Genomic DNA, 20,422 nt, shown 5'->3' with positions numbered 1-20,422 from the left:
ATAAATATATAATATAAATATAAATTTATATATGTTTGTTCTTACAAGCTGCTGCAAAATGGTTTGTGTTCTTTTGATTTAGGCAGAATGAAGAATAAGCCAACCACTCTTCCAAATAATGAAACCCAACTACTCTTATTTTGTTGTTTTTGTCTGATCTTCAACAAAGTCACTCCGGGGAAAGAAAACCAACTACTCCAATTGTTTTTGTTTTTGCCTTTGCCAACGAACAAGTATAAGCACCACAACCAAAAATAATTCAACCACTCCAATTTTTTTTTTAAATTTTTTGTCTTATTTTTCTTGTTGTTTGCTATTTAATATTGAGCTAACACATTTCTTTGTTTTATTCCCCATGACAACAAATACACATACTAAAAATAGTGGATTTGGTTTGCTTAGTGGAGGAGTAGGTATGCAAGTTAATAATATAATATTGAATCCTAAATTATGTATACATAGCATGCGGATATAATATTCAAAGAAGGCCCATGCAAATAGTGTTAGAGTTGTATTTAAGCGGTCTGAATTTAGACGGCCGATCATCTGCAAGGGCAAATATGGCATTCTGTTTGCAAAGCACATCCGCAAAAGCACAAGGTACTCCTCCACTAAGCAAACCAACTCCACTAATTTTTGTATGTGTATGTGTTGTCATGGGGAATAAAACCAAGAAATAGCGGCCGACACATGCATATCAAACACCACTAAAACTCACTAAAACATGTGCATAAACTGTATATGCACATTACACAGTGCACTTTAACATCCTAAAAAGTAGTGTATATATATATATATATAAATGAGATAATTATGTACAAGGACACAAGGTGCACCTCCCAAACACCACTTGCCCTGAAAAGTTGATGTACACACTACACAAGGCAAACTTTAAAAAATAAAAAACTTAAACACCCTAAAAAGTTGTGTACCCTACTTTTTCTTTTTGAAAAAAGTGTAGTGCTCAGTTTTCTTTATTTGAAGGATGTGTACCGTGTAAGCATGCTTTAGAATTTTTTAGGTATTTGAAGGATGTGTACCGTGTAAGCATGCTTTAGAATTTTTTAGGTAATATAAACATTGCTCCTTGCCTTCTCTGCAGTTGCGATGATGTCTGAACCAAACCCATCAAATACACCGTCCTTAGTTCCTTACAACATCGCCCTCGGCTCAGCTGCTCTTCCGTCGCGGCGTTGATCGCCAGTCGCAGGTACCTCCGTGCCTCGTTGAGTCGCTTCTCGCTCACCGTCCGCCTCCGCAGTCCTCGACTTTGGCAGTGTTAAGTATTACTCACATGGTTTGAAATCGGTTTTTTGGTAACCGACCGAAACCGACCGAAAACCGACGTTCGGTTATCGGTCGGTTTTAGATCCATCCTCGGTCGGTTTCGGTCGGTTATAAGAGCCAAAAATAGCGGTCGGTTATTCGGTTTTTCGGTCGGTTATGTAACCGACCGACCGTTTGCTCACCCCTAATTGTTATATCAATAATGATGAATTAACTTCCATACGTTATATGTAAACTTTGGACTTGTGCATTAAATTTGTATCAAGTATCATAGCATTATTGAAATTCATATATGAACTTTCACAATTAATTGTCTTTATTGTTGTTTGTTGTAGGGGTTTAAATTATTAAACAAATGAGTAGTAGATAACTTGCTCAATATTTGCTGAGAAGCAAACTAAATTCCACCTAAATGGCTAAATGCGACATAAAAAATAAATAAGCATAAATGAATATAAATATGAATAATTTTGTAAGAATAGAAATAAGTTTTTACAATTAAAAGAGGTGTGCAAAGGTGAAATTTTTAACTCACAGTTTGAGAAGTGCGGCTATCGAAATTGACTCAAACAAATGAGCAACAGATCACATGATCAATAACCTGTTTTGAAAAAAAAAATTATCAAGTAGGAAGATGAATACTATTTTTTTCTTGTATGTATTAACTTTCAGCTCAAGTAAAGAGAGATTAAAAAAGCATGAAGTTGAACAATTCATCAGGATCTGTTGTAAATTGTGTATATATGTTTGTGTCTTAAGTAATGATGTATATAATTATATATGTTTGTGGCTTAAGTAATGATACGACGAAGAACAATCACGCGACATACATATATATAAGCTATGAGTTAAGTAAATCGAAGATGAAATATACATATCATAGCAAAATATATATATATATCAGCCTAACAATGAAAGTTCAGCAGTTTAGGAAATTACATGGATATCATTTGGTAAGATCTCATGTCCTTCAAAATTATTGTTTTCACTTATTGTAGTATGGAAATTGTAAATTCGGAACTTAGCTTTTCATCATCAGTAAAAAAAGAAATACCTGAACGTCGTTGTAGAATTTATTTTTTTTGCGTAGACGTGATTCCACAATGGTTTTGTAAGAATTTGTTTTAGCAAAGGTCGTAAAAAATTTTGGAATGGAAATGGCGTTGTTACAATGGCCATTTGTATTGAATGTTTTTAAAACTGTTTTTGGCATTTCTTTCAATGTTATTTTATATAAATATATAATATAAATATAAATTTATATATGTTTGTTCTTACAAGCTGCTGCAAAATGGTTTGTGTTCTTTTGATTTAGGCAGAATGAAGAATAAGCCAACCACTCTTCCAAATAATGAAACCCAACCACTCTTATTTTGTTGTTTTTGTCTGATCTTCAACAAAGTCACTTCGGGGAAAGAAAACCAACTACTCCAATTGTTTTTGTTTTTGCCTTTGCCAACGAACAAGTATAAGCACCACAACCAAAAAGAATTCAACCACTCCAATTTTTTTTTTAAATTTTTTGTCTTATTTTTCTTGTTGTTTGCTATTTAATATTGAGCTAACACATTTCTTTGTTTTATTCCCCATGACAACAAATACACATACCAAAAATAGTGGAGTTGGTTTGCTTAGTGGAGGAGTGGGTATGCAAGTTAATAATATAATATTGAATCCTAAATTATGTATACATAGCATGCGGATATAATATTCAAAGAAGGCCCATGCAAATAGTGTTAGAGTTGTATTTAAGCGGTCTGAATTTGGACGGACGATCATCTGCAAGGGCAAATATGGCATTCTGTTTGCAAAGCACATCCGCAAAAGCACAAGGTACAAGAAATTCCGCCGGAAAAAGTGCTGGGCAATTATAAGTGACTCTTTATATTATTTTAAGATATAGCGACGCCCTGATTTTGTGCACAAGTAGTTACTTTTAGTGCACGTGCAAATTATGCAAGTAGTTTCGAGAGATTCGTACGTCATACATGGGACCCGCATCCATATTCACTTAAGAGTAAAAAAAAGTGGTTTAAGCATAAGGTTTTTGGTGAGTCCTGATATATAACACCAATATATCAAAGGTGCATCAAATATTGAGAAAACGTTTTTGTCCTTCACTATACATTACTGTAGTAATGTATATAAACATTCAAAGTTAATTTTAAGAAAACTTGCCTGTTATGAAATTACCTCCTTCTATATCATGTGAAAATTGGAATACTCAACAACTAGGCAAATATGGCATATTCATTTATAACTCATAAAGATATTCAGACCAGCAAAATGTACTCCCAATCATGGTAAATAAACAGCAACAAGTTTGGAGAAGACAAAGACTTCCTAGACATGACAGATTGTGTTTAAGGGGTATACATATCATAGTGGGGTATAGATGATAGCTGATGGCTCATATCAATGGAGTTCAACTCCTTGGGATTCCCAGCGTGGTTCGGAAATTGTCCTCCATCAGAGGAATACCTTCGCGCAATTTCACCTTCGGTTCCCAGCCAAGCAACTCCTCCGCCTTTGTGATGTCGGGCTTTCTCTGGCGAGGATCATCCGGGATGTTCTCCACTTGAATAACTTCCACTTTCGGATTGATCATCTGCAAGAACACACAGATTCTTTGAGCTAGGAAGAAAAAGGGGAAAACTAAAAGCCAAAAAGCAAGTTCTGAGATTCTTACCTCCTTCACAGTCTCGGCAAGTTCGTGCATTGTGAATTCACCTGGATTCCCGATGTTAATTGGCCCAGTATTCTCACCCTCCATAAGCCGGATAAGACCATCAACCTTCACCATGACAAGAGCTCGAGGTGAGGGGACAAACACTCTCATAAACACTACTTCATATAAACTCGTTCAAAAAATACTGATATACCATGTCAGAAACATAGCAGAAACTGCGAGTTTGTGTTCCTGGTAACTGGACAATCAAGGGCTCATTGCTAAACAAAACAAGGCAAATGTCAAAGCAAGTAAAGAGTATTACTAAACGAGGATTCTATGGAGTAGACTAGGAGCAATTGCTGCTCGGTTTTGAATAGTACCGAATTGCTTGAGCAATGAAATTGCTGACAACACGACCATCATCAATATTCATCCTAGGTCCATAAGTGTTGAAAATTCTAGCAATACGGATTTCTTTCGTTTTGTACAGAAAACAAAAATCAGGATACGAGAATCCAATTTATTATCGGGTATCAATCAACTTGAATACAAAGGTAAATGAGTTACCAATTCCGTGCTGCCTGTGGTAATCAAACATCAAAGTCTTTGCCACTCTTTTCCCCTCCTCATAGCAGTTCCTAACTCCTGAAACACAAATAGAATATTTTTCTCCATTAACACCAACGCATCCCTAAAATACACTCTAAGAAACTCGAGTAAATAGAGGTTAATTTACCAATAGGGTTAACATTGTCCCAGTAGCTCTCATCCTGAGGGTGCACAAGAGGATCTCCATAAACCTCAGAGGTCGATGTCAGCAGAATCCTGTCAGCATTACACACGCGGTGAGAAAATGACATTTATATCCCCAGAAAACAGAAAAGTATCGAGTCGATTCCAACCTAGCCCCGACTCTCTTGGCAAGTCCCAACATGTTCAAAGTCCCAATAACATTTGTCTTAATTGTCTGCAGATTCAAATGCAAACGAAAGAATAAGACAGCAAATTCAAACTTTTAGTAATATTATTATTCCAATACAGTTTAACAAAATATGTACATGTAGATAACATATAAAGGTCAACACTAGCCTAACTCTCTCCAGTACAATCGTACAATCCTTTGTAAGTTCAAACATCTAAGAATTTTAACATAGATGCATTGGCAAATACGAGAGCATTCAACACTCTCATGTACAAGAAATCAATTCGGGCACGACAGAATAACTGAAATTCAGTTTTAACTGACCTTAACAGGATTGTACTTGTAGAAAATTGGGGAAGCAGGACAAGCAAGATGATAAATTTGGTCAACTTCAACCAACAATGGCTCCGTGACATCTGTGTTAGACAAGAACATAGAATAGGAAAAATCGAGTAAATGTGCAAAACAGGTTGAGACAACCTAACCAAACCAAACTAAACCAAAACGAGCAACATACCATGGCGAATAAGCTCAAATCTAAGGTGGCCAATCCACTGCTTAAGGTTATCCTTTGATCCCGTGAAATAGTTATCCACAACAATCACCTAAACAAAACATAAAAACCTTATCTTAGCATAAGATGCTACTTCTAAATTCTAATCACCATTAGCCCACTAGCATTTAATTTAAGCATACAACCAAATCCCGCCCAGAACCAGTTACCTCATTCTTCTCATTCTGCATAAGCCTGTCAACAAGGTGAGAACCAATGAAACCGGCACCACCAGTAACCAAAATCCTCATGTTTGCCTAACATTACAATGCAGCACAAATTAAGTAAGAAATAAAGGCACTGACAGATCTTAAGAGCAGAAAAACGCCCAACAAAATTCCAAGACAAAGAAGACAAAAAGTAAATTGCCAACTACAAAATCCACTAGGCTACTCATCCAAGCTAATCAGCATATCCAAAAACAGTATTCTAACCTGGAAAAATTTCGCCTTTCTCAATGGTGAAGGCTCTGGAGGGGGTTTTGTTCCATTTGAAGCCATTGATAAAATCACTCACAAGTCACACCTAATACACAATCCCAGAATACCATAAGATTCACATTAAACCACTACAAATTCAGTACACAATTAAAGGATCAAGCATAGAAAACAATAGCATTCAATTAACTCCCAAAAACCAGAAAAAGAGCAAATTGTCATTTTGGTCTACTGACTATAGGGGTTATGTTAATTGCAGTCCACGACTTTCAAAACTGTTAATTGCATACCATGACTATTCAATTCTTATCAATTTTGGTCACTCCGGCCAAATTGCCTGCCAAATGTCGCCGGAAGTTCAAATAATGAGGGTATTTTAGTCATTTCACATCTTTCTCTTCTTCTCCGACGCATTCTTCTTCTTCTCTGACGCATTCTTCTTCTTCTCCGGCGAATTCTTCTTCTTCTCCGGCAAATTCTTCTTCTTCTCCGGCAAATTCTTCTTCTTCTCCATCGATCTCAGCTTGTTCGCCGCCGCCGCTTCTTTCACCTCCTCCTTCTCGTTACTATACATCGCCGTTGCCATGTTCTTCTCCGACGCCATGTTTTCTGATAAAAAATTTGGCAGATTTAATTTGTTCTCGTTGCTGAACAAGATTAAAAAAAACTGGTTCAAATTTAATTTTTTATTTGCCAAATTTCTTAGCTGGTAGATTTAATATTTTATCAGAAACAGATAATACTATTTATTTGTTCTCCATCGCCAAGTATAAATTCTTCCTCTTCCTGTACTATCTTAACCATGCATGCAAATACATTTGGCAGATTTAATTTGTTTGAATTTTGATTAAAAAAACCTAGGTTTGCATCGCTTGGCCGGAGAAGAAGAAGAATTCGCCGGAGAAGAAGAAAAGAAATGTGAAATGACTAAAATACCCTCGTTATTTTAACTTTTAAAATTTTCCGGCAACATTTGGCCGGCAATTTGGCCGGAGTGACCAAAATTGAATAGTTATGGTATGCAATTAACAGTTCTAAAAGTTGTGGTATGCAATTAACAGTTCTGAAAATCGTGGACTGCAATTAACAGGACCCCTATAGTCAGTGGACCAAAATGGCAATTTGCTCCCAAGAAAAATGCAATCTTGATTTTTAAAAAAATAAAAAATTTAAAACTCATCACCTGATTTTAAGTAAATTACTGTTATTTAAACAAGAGATAATTGAAGAAAGGGTCTAAGCACAATGCAAGTATATGTAGACAATCCAAAAAACACTAATAGATTCAGGGTAAAAAAACAAACATAAAATCATAGAAACATGTTTTCTATTACACCGAACGTTATACCAATCAAACATACACAAATGCTTGAAAATCAGATGTGATCTTCAAAGCTACGTGAAGTGAAGAAAAAGCAAGAATGGGTATAGTGTGATCAAAGCTTCAAATCAGCCAAAAAGAGAGCAGACCCACAACGAACTGTGCAGATCTGAATCTAAAATCCTCCAAAGATTAAACCTTTATCCTATACCCAGTCACAATTAACAAATTAAACTAGTGATTACCGCGTATGATGACGAGGAACACCTGTGATAAGATGTTGGGTATTTTAAGGATTGATTTTAGTTGCACCTAATGGGCGTATATATACAGAGAGACAGAAGAAGTATCCAGATGAAAGATGGGTAACCGTAGATTTCGGGATTTTGACTGATGAGTTTTACTTTTTTTACTACATTTTTATCTTCCGCGTAGATGACAGGTCATGGGTATGCCCGGAAAGGTCGACGTGTCGTTCGATCAAATGTTTTTCTTGGAGTCATCAGTCAAGAGTTGTTGAAGGGATTAATGAGAGATATTCTGCTGGTGATGTGTCATTGGATAGGAGTTTGGTCGTGCCAACAAACAAATACTCCGTAACATCGTAGTGACAAGGAGATAAGTGGGAAGAAGGCTTTCATCTGCTAAAGCTTGAAGAATTCCTAAAGGACCCGCATATTCGGGGCCAATACGTTGTTGTATTTGAAGCTGTTAGTGTAGATAATATAAACCTGCTCTGATGCCCATAAAGAAGAATATTGAAACCTAATAAAGAATATGCTTATGAATGGCTTCTCCAGTAGAGAGGAGGTACCCATTCTGAATAGTGAGTTCCCAAAATGATGGCAAATAAGATCCACACCATAACTACACCAATGACAATAATCTTTACCAACGGTTTCTTCGTAGGATTCATAATTGAAAGGGAATGATGATGAATTTCGGGGGTGTTGTCATTTGTTTGATGTGCGGTGGAAGGTGCCAAAGGCATTTCTTCTTCGATTGTATTGCTATGAGATGAACATTTTGAGCATGAGCAATTCCCACCAAGGAAGGAAGGGACTGACTCCAGGTTGTTTGAGAGATAATCTCGATAGTTCCTTCCTAAGATCATTACTTTCTGCCTCGTGGATGGTGGCTCAGAACCTGCATCCATAAAAATTTTGCATAAGCACATTAATTTTTGCTAGCCCACACAGGTTAAATAAGCATTTGAACGATACAAGTCGACTACACCCTAATTCAAAAAGCAGATGTGAAGATAACACCTCCTACAATTCTCATACTAATGGCTATTCTTTCTCACATATCCTTCCCTTTCTCCTAGAACCCTCTAAACAGTCTTGTCTTGTTATATTATCGCATTCGTGGGAAAGGCGTATCACAGACGTAAAGGAAAACCAAGCAGCTAAGCTATTTATAAAGTCCTTTTCCTAATTCTTTTCTTTCTGTTAATTTTGTTATTTTCAAATCTCCTAGTTTCAAGTAAATGAACGTTAAGTTTACGTTAGGCCTCAGGTATTTATTGGTTAGGAAAATTCTGAATAAGCATCAAGTTGTAATTTGAATTTCTAAGTGTTAATGACATTGGAGAGAGGAAGATCTCTTAAACTCTTCACCTTAGCTTTCTTTTTCTTTGTTTTCTGCCTTACATCTGCAATCATAGGGAAGACAAGACCCTCGGTTTCGACTCATTGCCCAGTGACGCGTTCCCAGATTCCCGAGCCCACAACAGATCCGTACAACAATCAACAAACCAAGACAGTTTGGGTAATGGTCTTGCGGAAGTGTAGCACAAGATCTCATCATCTGTACAGGGAATCCAAAAGGCGACAATCCTTCACAGTCCATTAACACCACAATCTGAGGATGCTCATCATCAATGAAGCTCACAACACCATGTTCTATCTGGGAAACTGAAGAATCAAGAAATAACTTATGTACAGATTTTATTTGACACCAGATAGCAGAGGAGTTTATACATAAAGTACCATGATCTCATGCAAGATGCTTAATAAACACTGAATAGTCAATTTTCCAAGCATCTGTTTTACTCTAGGATTTAATAATACAACTAGAGAGATTTTTCTCATCCCAACTCTGTTTCATACTTTCATTATATAATTGATAATCCTAAAGCTTAGCCAGCTTAGGGCTTCTTAAATGATATCTCGAACTCAAGTTGCAAAAGCCTCTTTTACTTGCATTCCACATAATCAAAACATGAGTTAAGCAAACTTCAAAGCTACTGAATACTATGATGTTCCTTTAGTTTTCCTTCTTCCAGAAAACATAGCGTGATTGTTAGTTGATATCACTCCAAACTTATCTAATGACATAAATTTCCGGACCTAATTGCATCCAAATTCAGATTTTGTCTAATCTACACTACAGCCAAACTCAAATATTGAGCAGGCTTCAAGCAATTACCATTGTTTACAACATACACAATACTTTTTTGTTTGCCATATTTAAAAATTGAGCAGGCTTCAAGCAGGTACAAACATCAAATTAGTCATTGAGTTTAGAATATGCAATGCAGTTCATCATTTTCCAAACATCCTAGGGTACAAATTATTAGTAAGAAAAAATTACCAATTACTTTTGCAAAAAAGTCTCTCTCACTGGCTCTGAGGTTGGAGCAAGCAAGTCCCAGTCGAATGATAAGACAAGGGCGTTTCTTTAAATCATATCCATGCCAGAAGACCAAATGAGACCATGCCTGTAACTGTTGTGGTGATAGAAAAGTGTAACTCTGCCTCCACTGAACTGTCTTCTTGACCAATGACAGTGTCCTTTGAAAATCACCTTTCGTAGAAGCATAAAAGCGACGGATTTCATCATCATTAAGCCTGTCAAGTCAGCACCATGGCATTGCAGAACATGATGAGATATGATATACAAATACATGTGTGTGTGTGCATAAAAAACCAACTGAATGGTTTTATAGTATTGAAAAATAAAATGACCTATCATTTTTGGCAAGATTGAATGAAAACAAAACCTATTTACATCACCCCAAAAAAAATATTTAAATCACAAACAGCCTATCATTCATCTTTTAAGGTTATAGCCATTTGCCCATGTATCCAAATGAAATAAGTTAAAAAAATGATGTAAAAATTGCTTTTCCACAAATCAGGAGTTTCCTTCACCTTTCTGGTAGAGTAATATCTTCCATTCTGAGCTTGTTATGGAGGTCAAGCAACCACCTTTCAGATTGGCAAGCATCTGGTCCTGGAGATTCAGGCGTTTGAGAAACATTATAATTGTATGATGGGTCATCTTCTGGTGAAGAGTGATCGGAGAAAACTGTTGCGATTGAAAGACACAACATCGGCCCAGAGATTTTCTAGCAAAATAAACAGGACTTTACTACAGTGAAAGTTCCAAAGACAGAAAACATATACAAGAAAGATGAATCACAACTGTCATGTTAAGGTCAGACGATGAGATCAGATACTCCATATTCATTTAGGATATCTTATTGGTAGCACAGCTTCTTAATTTACCTTCTGCAATAGACAAACAATTTAGAATAGAAATTGATGGCCTTAGCTATTGTATATAGTATATATATATATATATATATATATATATGGTTTTAACAAATTAAACATATCTTGAATGAGGATTTAACTGCAAAAATACAAATAGACAACCAACCACTTCAATTGTGAATCGAAATCCTAGACAAAATCCAATTTCAACCTCTTTTTTACACAACCAAATACAAGAATAGATGAATCTTTAGGTTGATAAAGAAAATTTCATCACAGTTCCAAGCAACCTGATTAAAAATTAAAAACATATATAAATGCCCTGACATTCATAGATGCATCAACTAGGTGAACTCTATTGAGCAGTAGTTATGGAAATGCTAAGTGAATATATAAATGCATAACTTCCCTGTTCCCTGTCTTAATCTACAAAAAGAAGGAAGGACACAACCAAAAGAAAAGAGAAAAAAAGATTAAAAACTATGGCAGGTATATAAACTAGATGCAAAACCAACCCGCATTTCTTTGGCCAGAGGCTTGAAAGGAAACCATCTCTGCAACCACTTAAATGGGGGATAACATATAACTTGTAATGCCTGAAGAGTGAAGACCTTGCCAAATGAGAGGACACTTCGACCTGGAGAACCTCCTCACAATTTCAAGTGCAGCAGTGGTAATTAAAAACTCAACAACATTACCCACAGCTTCACTAGAATGCACACATTTCTTCACCGATGTAATACAGTTCAGAGCCTTTGCTGCGAAGTGCTCAGAGGCCGTAGCAACTAAATAGCTTCTCGGTAACCTATTTTTACTGCTCATAATCTTTGCATTCGACCTTTGTGTTGGGTGTGAGTACGATTCAGCCGAGTCGTCTCCCATTTCTCCGTCCATTAAAATGCTTATCAACAAAAGCTTAACAAATCCTTATAGGTCGAGGATTCCGTCACTTCATTCAAAAATTGGCATTACATAATATCACTGCACATATAATTCATCGTAAAAAAGCTAAAATAGAAATTCTATTATTTCAACAACAACTAAAATTCAGTAGAATTACAATAAACTCGAATCATTATTCATTACCTTGACCAACAACCTCCAGCCGCCGCGTATGTGCAATCTTTTGAATGATTTTTTTTCCCCTTCCGGTTTTCTGATTCGTGAAACAAAAAACGTTTTGATTGGGAGCTGTATGCTTGCTAGGGTTTAAAAGAGGAGAGAGGAGAAGTCAGCGGCGTTAGCTTCCTTTCCGATATAATTGCTATACTTGGCTTGTGGGGGAGGCGATTGTTGATCGATGAAAGCGACGGTTGATGGAGGGAAAATGCACGTGTTTCTCCTACGCGCCGGTCCACGTTTCATCGCTGTGATCCTCCTAGAAGATACTGATGAATCTTCTTCAATTCTTCATCCACCCATTAGGTTTTGGAGAAGACAGAATCAGGGATTTGTTTCATCAAGAAAGGTACTCCGTATTAATCAATGCACGCTTTTCCATTCTTTACTCGTCACGATTACAAGAATTTTTTGGTCGAAATTTTCATATATATCTTTTAGTTTTTGGTTGGTAACCATAGATAAACCTCAATTTTTCATATATATCTTTTATTTTTTGGTTGGTGACAATAGATAAATCTCAATCCGTATAATAATTTGTTGGCACAATTCAAAAAAGTTGAAAGGATTTATAATATATGTTCAATACTTTCTCAAAAATAAAAATTAAGCAAATGCGCAATGGTGGATGAGACTATGGCGCTGTTAGAAGTTATGGAAAGTTGCGGTTTTCCACCCACGGTTAACATCTACAACAGCGTTTTGCTTGGGTTGTGCAAATCTCATAGATTAGATGAGGCAATTGGTGTCCTAGAAGAGATGACTGGAAAGGGCTGCCAGCCAAATGAGAATACTTACAGTGTTCTACTTAATGGCATTGGTTTTCATGGATGGAGATATGAGGCAATCATGCTGGCAAACACACTTTGCCAAATGAATGTTTTTTCAAAGAAAGCACTACTTGGTTTCCAAAAGACTTTTCCCATTCATGCTTCTTGACAATAACCTTGTATTCTGTAAAGATCCAATGAAAGAGTACAGGTTTTGTTCTCCTAGCTTCCTCTTTACCCTTAGGGCTCTCTTTTAATTCTTATTGTGGTGGTTGGAGATTTGTGATCGTAGCAGCTACCCGAATGTGCATTATGGGCGGTGAAGAACGTCTTATGAGGGTTTTATTATGGTGGTTGGAGATTTGTGATCATAGTGGCTACTGAAGTTGCATTCTAGGTGAAGAATGCATTATGAAGAGTTGAACTTAAAACCTTGTAATTATCAAGCCAACTGTCTCATGAACTTAGTTGGGATTGTCTCATTTGTGTTCAGCTCCATGCAATACTTAATATTGTATAAGGTCAGTCATGAACTGATGACCATATTTGTACCTGCAAACCTGCAATGATAGTCACTTTTAATTTTTAAATGAACCATAACAGTTGCTACAAGCCAAACTTTTTAGATGTGTTGCATAAAGAAATCTTGCATGGCACAATGTACATTAAAGTGATTAAACCAAAATTGAGGGCAAAGATCCACTGAATGAAAAGTATTTGTAACAATTATCTTTAATTAGAGAGTGACCATGGACCGGTGTCATTTAGGACTAGTCTCAATTCTCCAAGCTATATGTTCATGACTAGGTCCATAATAAGTTACGAGTAATTTCAACCTCATATTCTTGTAGTTTAAATTTAAAAATTTTATTCTAAGAAGTATATAAACTTTTAACTTTATAATTAAGATAATCACTAAATTTCTTTCCATAATTACAAGAGAGATGAGAGATATAAAAATGAATTCTTTTGTTAATATGGGTTTTTGTCAGAAAATTGACGAGAAAACAAATGAAGAAGAAGAAAGCAAGCCGAGTTAGGCTTACTTGCGCATCCATTAGGTGTGTGCCTTTTCACTCAAAGGTTGGAAACGTTAAACTACACCGACTTTTAGACTTTTTTTTTTTTCAATGTTGAAAATTTCACGGTGAAAAACTTCTCAAAAATTCAAAACAATTGGGTTGGGTTTGTCTAGAGAAGAAAACGTTATCGGATGACAAATTACACCAAGGACTGTGGAGAAAAGGAAAGGGAGATAGTGCAGAAGATGGAAGAAGAAGAAGAAGAATGCAAGCTATCATTCATACTCAATAGGTTCAGGATCAACTGAGAGCAGTTGGAGAATGAAAACAGAACAAACAAAACAACTGAAAAGCAGTTACAAATCAGATGTGCTGCACGTGAGGTTAGGTGAGGAGTTACTATCAGTTGATACCCCCCGGAGTGTACAAGTTATGTAGACCAAGTTTGGAAATGAAGTTGCAGAAGGTTTTCGGAGCATGTGGCTTGCTGAATACATCAGCCAACTGATTAGCAGTATAGGTAGCAGAAAAAATTTGAAAGTTAAATGTCAACAATTTCAAACTTCATTGGCCTACCGTCCAATAAAATTTCCCTATACATTCTAATCGCTCTTATGGCATGCCTGGGGTACAAATAGATCACTTCCGCGATTCCCTGAAATAATTACACAATTACACATATTACAGCTTATAAATCAATCAATAAATATATAACAATTACACAATACACATTATTGAACAGCATACCATTGACTCCCCGAACCTATTGCACTTGAGAGTGCAAGAAACCATTGGGCCAACATGAGCAAAGAATCGCTGCACACACAGCAACACACACCAATATTAGTAGTGTAAAAATAAATTATGCAAAAAGATATATGAAAAATGCATACTATTATATAAGATATATGAAAAATACATACTGTTATATCATGACTAGTTATGTGATCACTCAAATTATATACACACAGCATAGTCGAACTATCCCAGTGAGTGTGTAACCGGCCTTCAAAGGACTGCATTTACAGAAGATAATATATAAATTAATTGTATGTGCATTAACTTAACTGGCATATAAAATTCTATTAATTGTATGTGCATTAACTTAACTGGCATATAAAATTCTACACTGAGTATGTGCATTAACTTAACTGGCATATAAAATTCTACACTGACTGCCCCATGCCCCAACCCCCATCCACAGATAATCAGACAGTGGAAAAACCTACCCAACACAACATTCATGATAGCAGTATAATAATGTATATAAATTAATTGCATGAACATTAATTGTATGTGCATTAACTTAACTGGCATATAAAATTCTATTAATTGTATGTGCATTAACTTAACTGGCATATAAAATTCTACACTGAGTATGTGCATTAACTTAACTGGCATATAAAATTCTACACTGACTGCCCCATGCCCCAACCCCCATCCACAGATAATCAGACAGTGGAAAAACCTACCTCATCATAGGTCAAGGGCAGCGGAGACCAGGTCCTTTCCGCTCTCCGGTGGCGCATGGGCGGAGCTGACCGGGATCGGGACCTTTCGCGGCGTCCGGAACGGGACCTTTCGCGGCGGCGTCCAGAACGGGACCTTTCGCGGCGGCGTCGGGACCGGTGCCGGGAACGGGACCTTCCGTTGCGGGAAGGGGACCTTCCGTTGCGTTGGCGACGGCGGTGCCGGGAACGGGACCTTCGGTTTCGGTGCCGGGAACGCGACCTCCGTTGGGGAGGAGGAGGGGACGGAGCGCGAACCGGATCCGAATCCACCATGGTTCGGGGGAGAGAATCTGCTTTGAGTCAATTTGAATCTTGAATTCCAATTCTTGAAGGAGGGGAGAACCGAGAAGCTTGCTTCGTTAGATTATATATAGCGACTCCCTGATTTTGTGTGCATGTGCAAATTATGCAATTTGAGAGATACGTACGTCATACATGGGTCCCCAAATTATGCCTATTTTCACTTTCATGCAGCTTGCTTTTATTTTTAGAGTTTTAGGACGGCATGAAGATGGGCAAGTCGCTGGGGAATACACTTGAGCCAAGCAAATACACTCGAGGATACGGTTGAAAAACTGGTAATTCTCATGCAACAGTAATCCTTGCCTCGGCTAATGGTCCATGAAAGAAGTTTTACTTTGACCTTATTCTGTGACATTTTACTTATATGGTAGGATTGGAATACTCTAGGCAATTGGAATACTCAAGGCAAATATGGGCATATGGCATATTCATTTATAACTGATAAAGATATGTGGTGAGTATACTTAGACCAGCAAAATGTCTCACAATCATGGTAAATAAACAACAAAAGTTTGGAGAAGACAAAGACTTCCTAAACATGACAGATTGTGTTTAAGGGGTATACATATGATAGTGGGGGTATAGATGATAGCTGAGGGCTCATCAATGGACTTCAACTCCTTGGGATTCCCAGCCTGGCTCGGAAATCGTCCTCCATCAGAGGAATACCTTCGCGCAATTTCACCTTCGGTTCCCAGCCGAGCAACTCCTTCGCCTTTGTGATGTCGGGCTTTCTCTGGCGAGGATCGTCCGGGGTGTTCTCCACTTGAATAACTTCCACTTTCGGATTGATCATCTGCAAGAACACATAGATTCTTTGAGCTAGGAAGAAAAAGGGGAAAACCGAAAGCCAAAAAGCAAGTACTGAGATTCTTACCTCCTTCACAGTCTCGGCAAGTTCGTGCATTGTGAATTCGCCTGGATTCCCGATGTTAATTGGCCCAGTATTCTCGCCCTCCATAAGCCGGATAAGACCATCAACCTTCACCATAACCAGAGCTCGAGGTGAGGGGACAATAACACTCTCATAAACACTATTTCATATAAACTCGTTCAAAAAATAATTATGATATACCATGTCAGAAACATAGCAGAAACTGCGAGTTTGTGTTCCTGGTAACTGGACAGTCAAGGGCTCATTGCTAAACAAAACAAAGCAAATGTCAAAGCAAGTAAAGAGTATTACAAAACGAGGATTCTATGGATTAGACTGGGAGCAATTGTTGCTCGGTTTTGAGTATTACCGAATTGCTTGAGCAATGAAATTGCTGACAACACGACCATCATCAATATTCATCCTAGGTCCATAAGTGTTGAAAATTCTAGCAATACGGATTTCTGTCGATTCGTACAGAAAACAAAAATCAGGATACGAGAATCCAATTTATTATTATCGAGTATCAACTTGAATACAAAGGTAAATGAGTTACCAATTCCGTGCTGCCTGTGGTAATCAAACATCAAAGTCTCTGCCACTCTTTTCCCCTCGTCATAGCAGCTCCTAACTCCTGAAACACAAATAGAATATTTTTCTCCATTAACACCAACGCATCCCTAAAATACACTCTAAGAAACTCGAGTAAATAGAGGTTAATTTACCAATAGGGTTAACATTGCCCCAGTAGCTCTCATCCTGAGGGTGCACAAGAGGATCTCCATAAACCTCAGAGGTCGATGTCAGCAGAATCCTGTCAGCATTACACACGCGGTGAGAAAATGACATTTATATCCCCAGAAAACAGAAAAGTATCGAGTCGATTCCAACCTAGCCCCGACTCTCTTGGCAAGTCCCAACATGTTCAAAGTCCCAATAACATTTGTCTTAATTGTCTGCAGATTCAAATGCAAACGAAAGAATAAGACAGCAAATTCAAACTTTTAGTAATATTATTATTCCAATACAGTTTAACAAAATATGTACATGTAGATAACATATAAAGGTCAACACTAGCCTAACTCTCTCCAGTACAATCGTACAATCCTTTGTAAGTTCAAACATCTAAGAATTTTAACATAGATGCATTGGCAAATACGAGAGCATTCAACACTCTCATGTACAAGAAATCAATTCGGGCACGACAGAATAACTGAAATTCAGTTTTAACTGACCTTAACAGGATTGTACTTGTAGAAAATTGGGGAAGCAGGACAAGCAAGATGATAAATTTGGTCAACTTCAACCAACAATGGCTCCGTGACATCTGTGTTAGACAAGAACATAGAATAGGAAAAATCGAGTAAATGTGCAAAACAGGTTGAGACAACCTAACCAAACCAAACTAAACCAAAACGAGCAACATACCATGGCGAATAAGCTCAAATCTAGGGTGGCCAATCCACTGCTTAAGGTTATCCTTTGATCCCGTGAAATAGTTATCCACAACAATCACCTAAACAAAACAAAAAAAACCTTATCTTAGCATAAGATGCTACTTCTGAATTCTAATCACCATTAGCCCACTAGCATTTAATTTAAGCATACAACCAAATCCTGCCCACAACCAGTTACCTCATTCTTTTCATTCTGCATAAGCCTGTCAACAAGGTGAGAGCCAATGAAACCGGCACCACCAGTAACCAAAATCCTCATGTTTGCCTAACATTACAATGCAGCACAAATTAAGTAAGAAATAAAGGCACTGACAGATCTTAAGAGCCGAAAAACGCCCAACAAAATTCCAAGACAAAGAAGACAAAATTTAAACTGCCAACTACAAAATCCACTAGGCTACTCCTCCAAGCTAATCAGCATATCCAAAACCAGTATTCTAACCTGGAAAAATTTCGCCTTTCTCAATGGTGAAGGCTCTGGAGGGGGTTTTGTTCCATTTGAAGCCATTGATCAAATCACTCACAAGTCACACCTAACACACAATCCCAGAATACCATAAGATTCATATTAAACCACTGCAAATTGAGTACACAAAGGATCAAGCATAGAAAACAATAGCATTCAATTAACTCCAAAAAACCATAAAAATGCAATCTTTATTTCTAAAAAAAAAAAACCATCACCTGATTTCAAGTAAATTACTGTTATTTAAACAAGAGATAATTGAAGAAAGGGTCCAAGCACAATGCAAGTATATGTAGACAATCCAAAAAACACTAATAGATTCAGGGTAAAAAAAACAAACATAAAATCATAGAAACATGTTTTCTATTACACCGAACGTTATACCAATCAAACATACACAAATGCTTGAAAATCAGATGTGATCTTCAAAGCTACGTAGAGTGAAGAAAAAGCAAGAATGGGTGTAGTGTGATCAAAGCTTCATATCAGCCAAAAAGAGAGCAGACCCACAACGAACTGTGCAGATCTGAATCTAAAATCCTCCAAAGATTAAACCTTTATCCTATACCCAGTCACAATTAACAAAATAAACTGGTGATTACCGCGTATGATGACGAGGAACAGCTGTGATAAGATGTTGGGTCTTTTAAGGATTGATTTTAGTTGCACCTAATGGGCGTATATATACAGAGAGACAGAAGAAGTATCCAGATGAAAGATGGGTAACCGTAGATTTCGGGATTTTGACTGATGAGTTTTACTTTTTTACATTTTTATCTTCCGCGTAGATGACAGGTCATGGGTATGCCCGGAAAGGTCGACGTGTCGTTCGATCAAATGTTTTTCTTTCTTGGAGTCAAGAGTTGTTGAAGGGATTAGATTAGATCTGATATATGAGAGATATTCTGCAGGTGATGTGTCATTGACATGTAGATAGGAGTTTGGTCGTGCCAACAAACAAATACGGAGTAACATCATAGTGACAAGGAGATAAGTCCACAACATGTGTACAATGTGGTCTAGAAAGGTGTTCGAGTGGGTGAATCATAATTTTTATATTAAAAAATACGGAGTAATAAATTTAACAATTTACATAAGATCTTCTTAATATAGTTAATCTCTCATGTATGATTTGCGCCCCATCCAAAAAGATAAGAAATACCCCTAAATGTTATATGTGCTATAAATTTTCTATAATTTGATTTTAAAAGGTAATATTAACTAATATATTTTGGATAAGGATTGCTACATTCAACTATAAGTTTTAACTTTAAATTTATGAGTTTATCATGCTCTCGCTCCGAATATGGGCAAATGTGGTAAATGGCAAAATGTAAAATCATTTACTATTCTATATTATTATTCTTTTTTTAAATATAAAAAATTGTTTACTTTTATTTCTCAATTCTCAATTGTCAATAAAACATATTGGCATATGTTTTAAAACACATTTGAAAAAAAAAATTTATAATTATTAAAATAAGTTTTCATATTTTATAAATAAAAGAGGAAAAGGCATATATAAATATCAAATATACTCTAAAATATAAGTGATTTTTATTTTTTGAATGGCAAAAAATTCTCAACCACTAGCAATGTGTACGGGATAAATCTCGCTTACGTATGACAAGTTTAATCAATAGGGTGTTAACAATAATTGAATTATAACATTTTAGTATAATAATCATATTTTATTCAGATACCTTATTGGACTCATTTTTATTTTTTAAAGAATTTTGATTTGTACGGCAGAGACAGCAATAGAGTTCATGAATGCGACACAATTTATAATGAGCTACCAAAATGAATGTGAAGTGAAAATGTCTCTATTCTCTAACACCTAAGCACTGAAATCAACAGTTCTAAAAGGTTGAGTAACGTAACGTGTAAAAATTAAGGTTAGGAGAGATGTCATTTCAAAGAATAATGATTAACAGTAAGACAAATATATATATATATATATATATATATCAAGATTTATGGGAGGACCAGCTTGATTTACGATAGGTCGGGAGTTCAAAATACCCTCTCGTAACAAAATTAAGGGAAAATCGCACTTTTGGTCCCTCAATTGTTGTCCGATCTGCAATGTGATCCCTCATTGTCAATTTTAGGCAATTGGGTCCCTAATAGTCTTAAACCTTAGCCAATGTTGTCCTCCGGTCATATTTGGCTCTAACCAGTGTTAATACCATGGACATTTAGGTAA

At 36.6% G+C, this 20,422-nt stretch overlaps 4 protein-coding genes across 8 annotated transcripts; all 4 read right to left on the bottom strand.

Moving 5' to 3' along the window:
• Positions 1-3,559: 3,559 nt before the first annotated feature.
• On the bottom strand, positions 3,560-7,699 carry LOC116013405 (UDP-glucuronic acid decarboxylase 6-like). The gene is made up of 12 exons (XM_031253139.1): positions 7,437-7,699; positions 5,868-5,958; positions 5,604-5,690; positions 5,398-5,485; positions 5,205-5,296; positions 4,861-4,925; positions 4,695-4,783; positions 4,526-4,603; positions 4,339-4,432; positions 4,170-4,236; positions 3,977-4,081; positions 3,560-3,895 (listed from the first exon to the last, which is right to left on the bottom strand). Exons 2-12 carry the CDS (start codon positions 5,931-5,933, stop codon positions 3,713-3,715), a joined length of 1,014 nt encoding a protein of 337 aa, XP_031108999.1. The 5' UTR covers positions 5,934-5,958; positions 7,437-7,699; the 3' UTR covers positions 3,560-3,712.
• Positions 7,700-7,910: 211 nt separating this feature from the next.
• Positions 7,911-12,216, bottom strand: LOC116013406. Of its 2 annotated transcripts, none has more exons than XR_004097240.1 (6): positions 11,778-12,216; positions 11,207-11,672; positions 10,347-10,543; positions 9,794-10,043; positions 8,811-9,107; positions 7,911-8,337 (listed from the first exon to the last, which is right to left on the bottom strand). XR_004097240.1 is itself a non-coding variant. In XM_031253140.1 (6 exons), the coding sequence occupies exons 2-5, from the start codon at positions 11,210-11,212 to the stop codon at positions 8,812-8,814; spliced, it is 756 nt and encodes a 251-aa protein (XP_031109000.1). In that variant the 5' UTR covers positions 11,213-11,672; positions 11,778-12,216; the 3' UTR covers positions 7,911-8,337; position 8,811. The 2 variants fall into 2 exon arrangements, 1 of the variants encoding a protein (XP_031109000.1); XM_031253140.1 differs by having other exon boundaries at positions 9,787-10,043.
• A 1,434-nt stretch (positions 12,217-13,650) lies between these two features.
• LOC116013407 (THO complex subunit 4A-like) lies at positions 13,651-15,709 on the bottom strand. Of its 2 annotated transcripts, XM_031253142.1 has the most exons (5): positions 15,542-15,709; positions 15,075-15,438; positions 14,526-14,618; positions 14,350-14,418; positions 13,651-14,257 (listed from the first exon to the last, which is right to left on the bottom strand). In XM_031253142.1, the coding sequence occupies exons 2-5, from the start codon at positions 15,384-15,386 to the stop codon at positions 14,144-14,146; spliced, it is 588 nt and encodes a 195-aa protein (XP_031109002.1). In that variant the 5' UTR covers positions 15,387-15,438; positions 15,542-15,709; the 3' UTR covers positions 13,651-14,143. The 2 variants fall into 2 exon arrangements, with proteins under 2 accessions (XP_031109002.1, XP_031109001.1); XM_031253141.1 differs by having other exon boundaries at positions 15,075-15,709.
• A 119-nt stretch (positions 15,710-15,828) lies between these two features.
• Positions 15,829-18,964, bottom strand: LOC116013404 (UDP-glucuronic acid decarboxylase 6). 3 transcript variants are annotated; one of them, XM_031253136.1, is made up of 12 exons: positions 18,816-18,964; positions 18,190-18,280; positions 17,926-18,012; positions 17,719-17,806; positions 17,526-17,617; positions 17,182-17,246; positions 17,016-17,104; positions 16,847-16,924; positions 16,661-16,754; positions 16,492-16,558; positions 16,294-16,398; positions 15,829-16,212 (listed from the first exon to the last, which is right to left on the bottom strand). In XM_031253136.1, exons 2-12 carry the CDS (start codon positions 18,253-18,255, stop codon positions 16,030-16,032), a joined length of 1,014 nt encoding a protein of 337 aa, XP_031108996.1. In that variant the 5' UTR covers positions 18,256-18,280; positions 18,816-18,964; the 3' UTR covers positions 15,829-16,029. The 3 variants fall into 3 exon arrangements, with proteins under 3 accessions (XP_031108996.1, XP_031108997.1, XP_031108998.1); XM_031253137.1 differs by lacking the exon at positions 18,816-18,964 and adding an exon at positions 18,611-18,760; XM_031253138.1 differs by lacking the exon at positions 18,816-18,964 and adding an exon at positions 18,598-18,737.
• Positions 18,965-20,422: the final 1,458 nt, after the last annotated feature.

The sequence above is a fragment of the Ipomoea triloba genome, chromosome 3 (assembly GCF_003576645.1).
Source record: "Ipomoea triloba cultivar NCNSP0323 chromosome 3, ASM357664v1".
In the NCBI taxonomy this organism is placed as follows: domain Eukaryota; kingdom Viridiplantae; phylum Streptophyta; class Magnoliopsida; order Solanales; family Convolvulaceae; genus Ipomoea; species Ipomoea triloba.
This window is presented reverse-complemented; position numbering and strand designations above follow the sequence as displayed.

What these genes read in the sequence shown, in the direction of transcription:
- LOC116013405 (XM_031253139.1), bottom strand. Translation starts at nt 5,933, where the DNA reads ATGGCTTCAAATGGAACAAAACCCCCTCCAGAGCCTTCACCATTGAGA. An exon ending in GAAAGGCGAAATTTTTCCAG is followed by an intron (nt 5,691 to 5,867) that starts GTTAGAATACTG and finishes TTGTAATGTTAG; the next exon opens with GCAAACATGAGGATTTTGGT. An exon ending in GGACAATGTTAACCCTATTG is followed by an intron (nt 4,604 to 4,694) that starts GTAAATTAACCT and finishes TTTGTGTTTCAG; the next exon opens with GAGTTAGGAACTGCTATGAG.
- LOC116013406 (XM_031253140.1), bottom strand. An exon ending in GATATTACTCTACCAGAAAG is followed by an intron (nt 10,044 to 10,346) that starts GTGAAGGAAACT and finishes CTGACTTGACAG; the next exon opens with GCTTAATGATGATGAAATCC. An exon ending in CTTTTTTGCAAAAGTAATTG is followed by an intron (nt 9,108 to 9,786) that starts GTAATTTTTTCT and finishes TTGATTCTTCAG; the next exon opens with TTTCCCAGATAGAACATGGT.
- LOC116013407 (XM_031253141.1), bottom strand. Translation starts at nt 15,386, where the DNA reads ATGGTGGATTCGGATCCGGTTCGCGCTCCGTCCCCTCCTCCTCCCCAA. An exon ending in TGCCCTTGACCTATGATGAG is followed by an intron (nt 14,619 to 15,074) that starts GTAGGTTTTTCC and finishes CTGTAAATGCAG; the next exon opens with TCCTTTGAAGGCCGGTTACA. An exon ending in ATAGGTTCGGGGAGTCAATG is followed by an intron (nt 14,258 to 14,349) that starts GTATGCTGTTCA and finishes TAATTATTTCAG; the next exon opens with GGAATCGCGGAAGTGATCTA.
- LOC116013404 (XM_031253136.1), bottom strand. Translation starts at nt 18,255, where the DNA reads ATGGCTTCAAATGGAACAAAACCCCCTCCAGAGCCTTCACCATTGAGA. An exon ending in GAAAGGCGAAATTTTTCCAG is followed by an intron (nt 18,013 to 18,189) that starts GTTAGAATACTG and finishes TTGTAATGTTAG; the next exon opens with GCAAACATGAGGATTTTGGT. An exon ending in TGCAGAATGAAAAGAATGAG is followed by an intron (nt 17,807 to 17,925) that starts GTAACTGGTTGT and finishes TGTTTTGTTTAG; the next exon opens with GTGATTGTTGTGGATAACTA.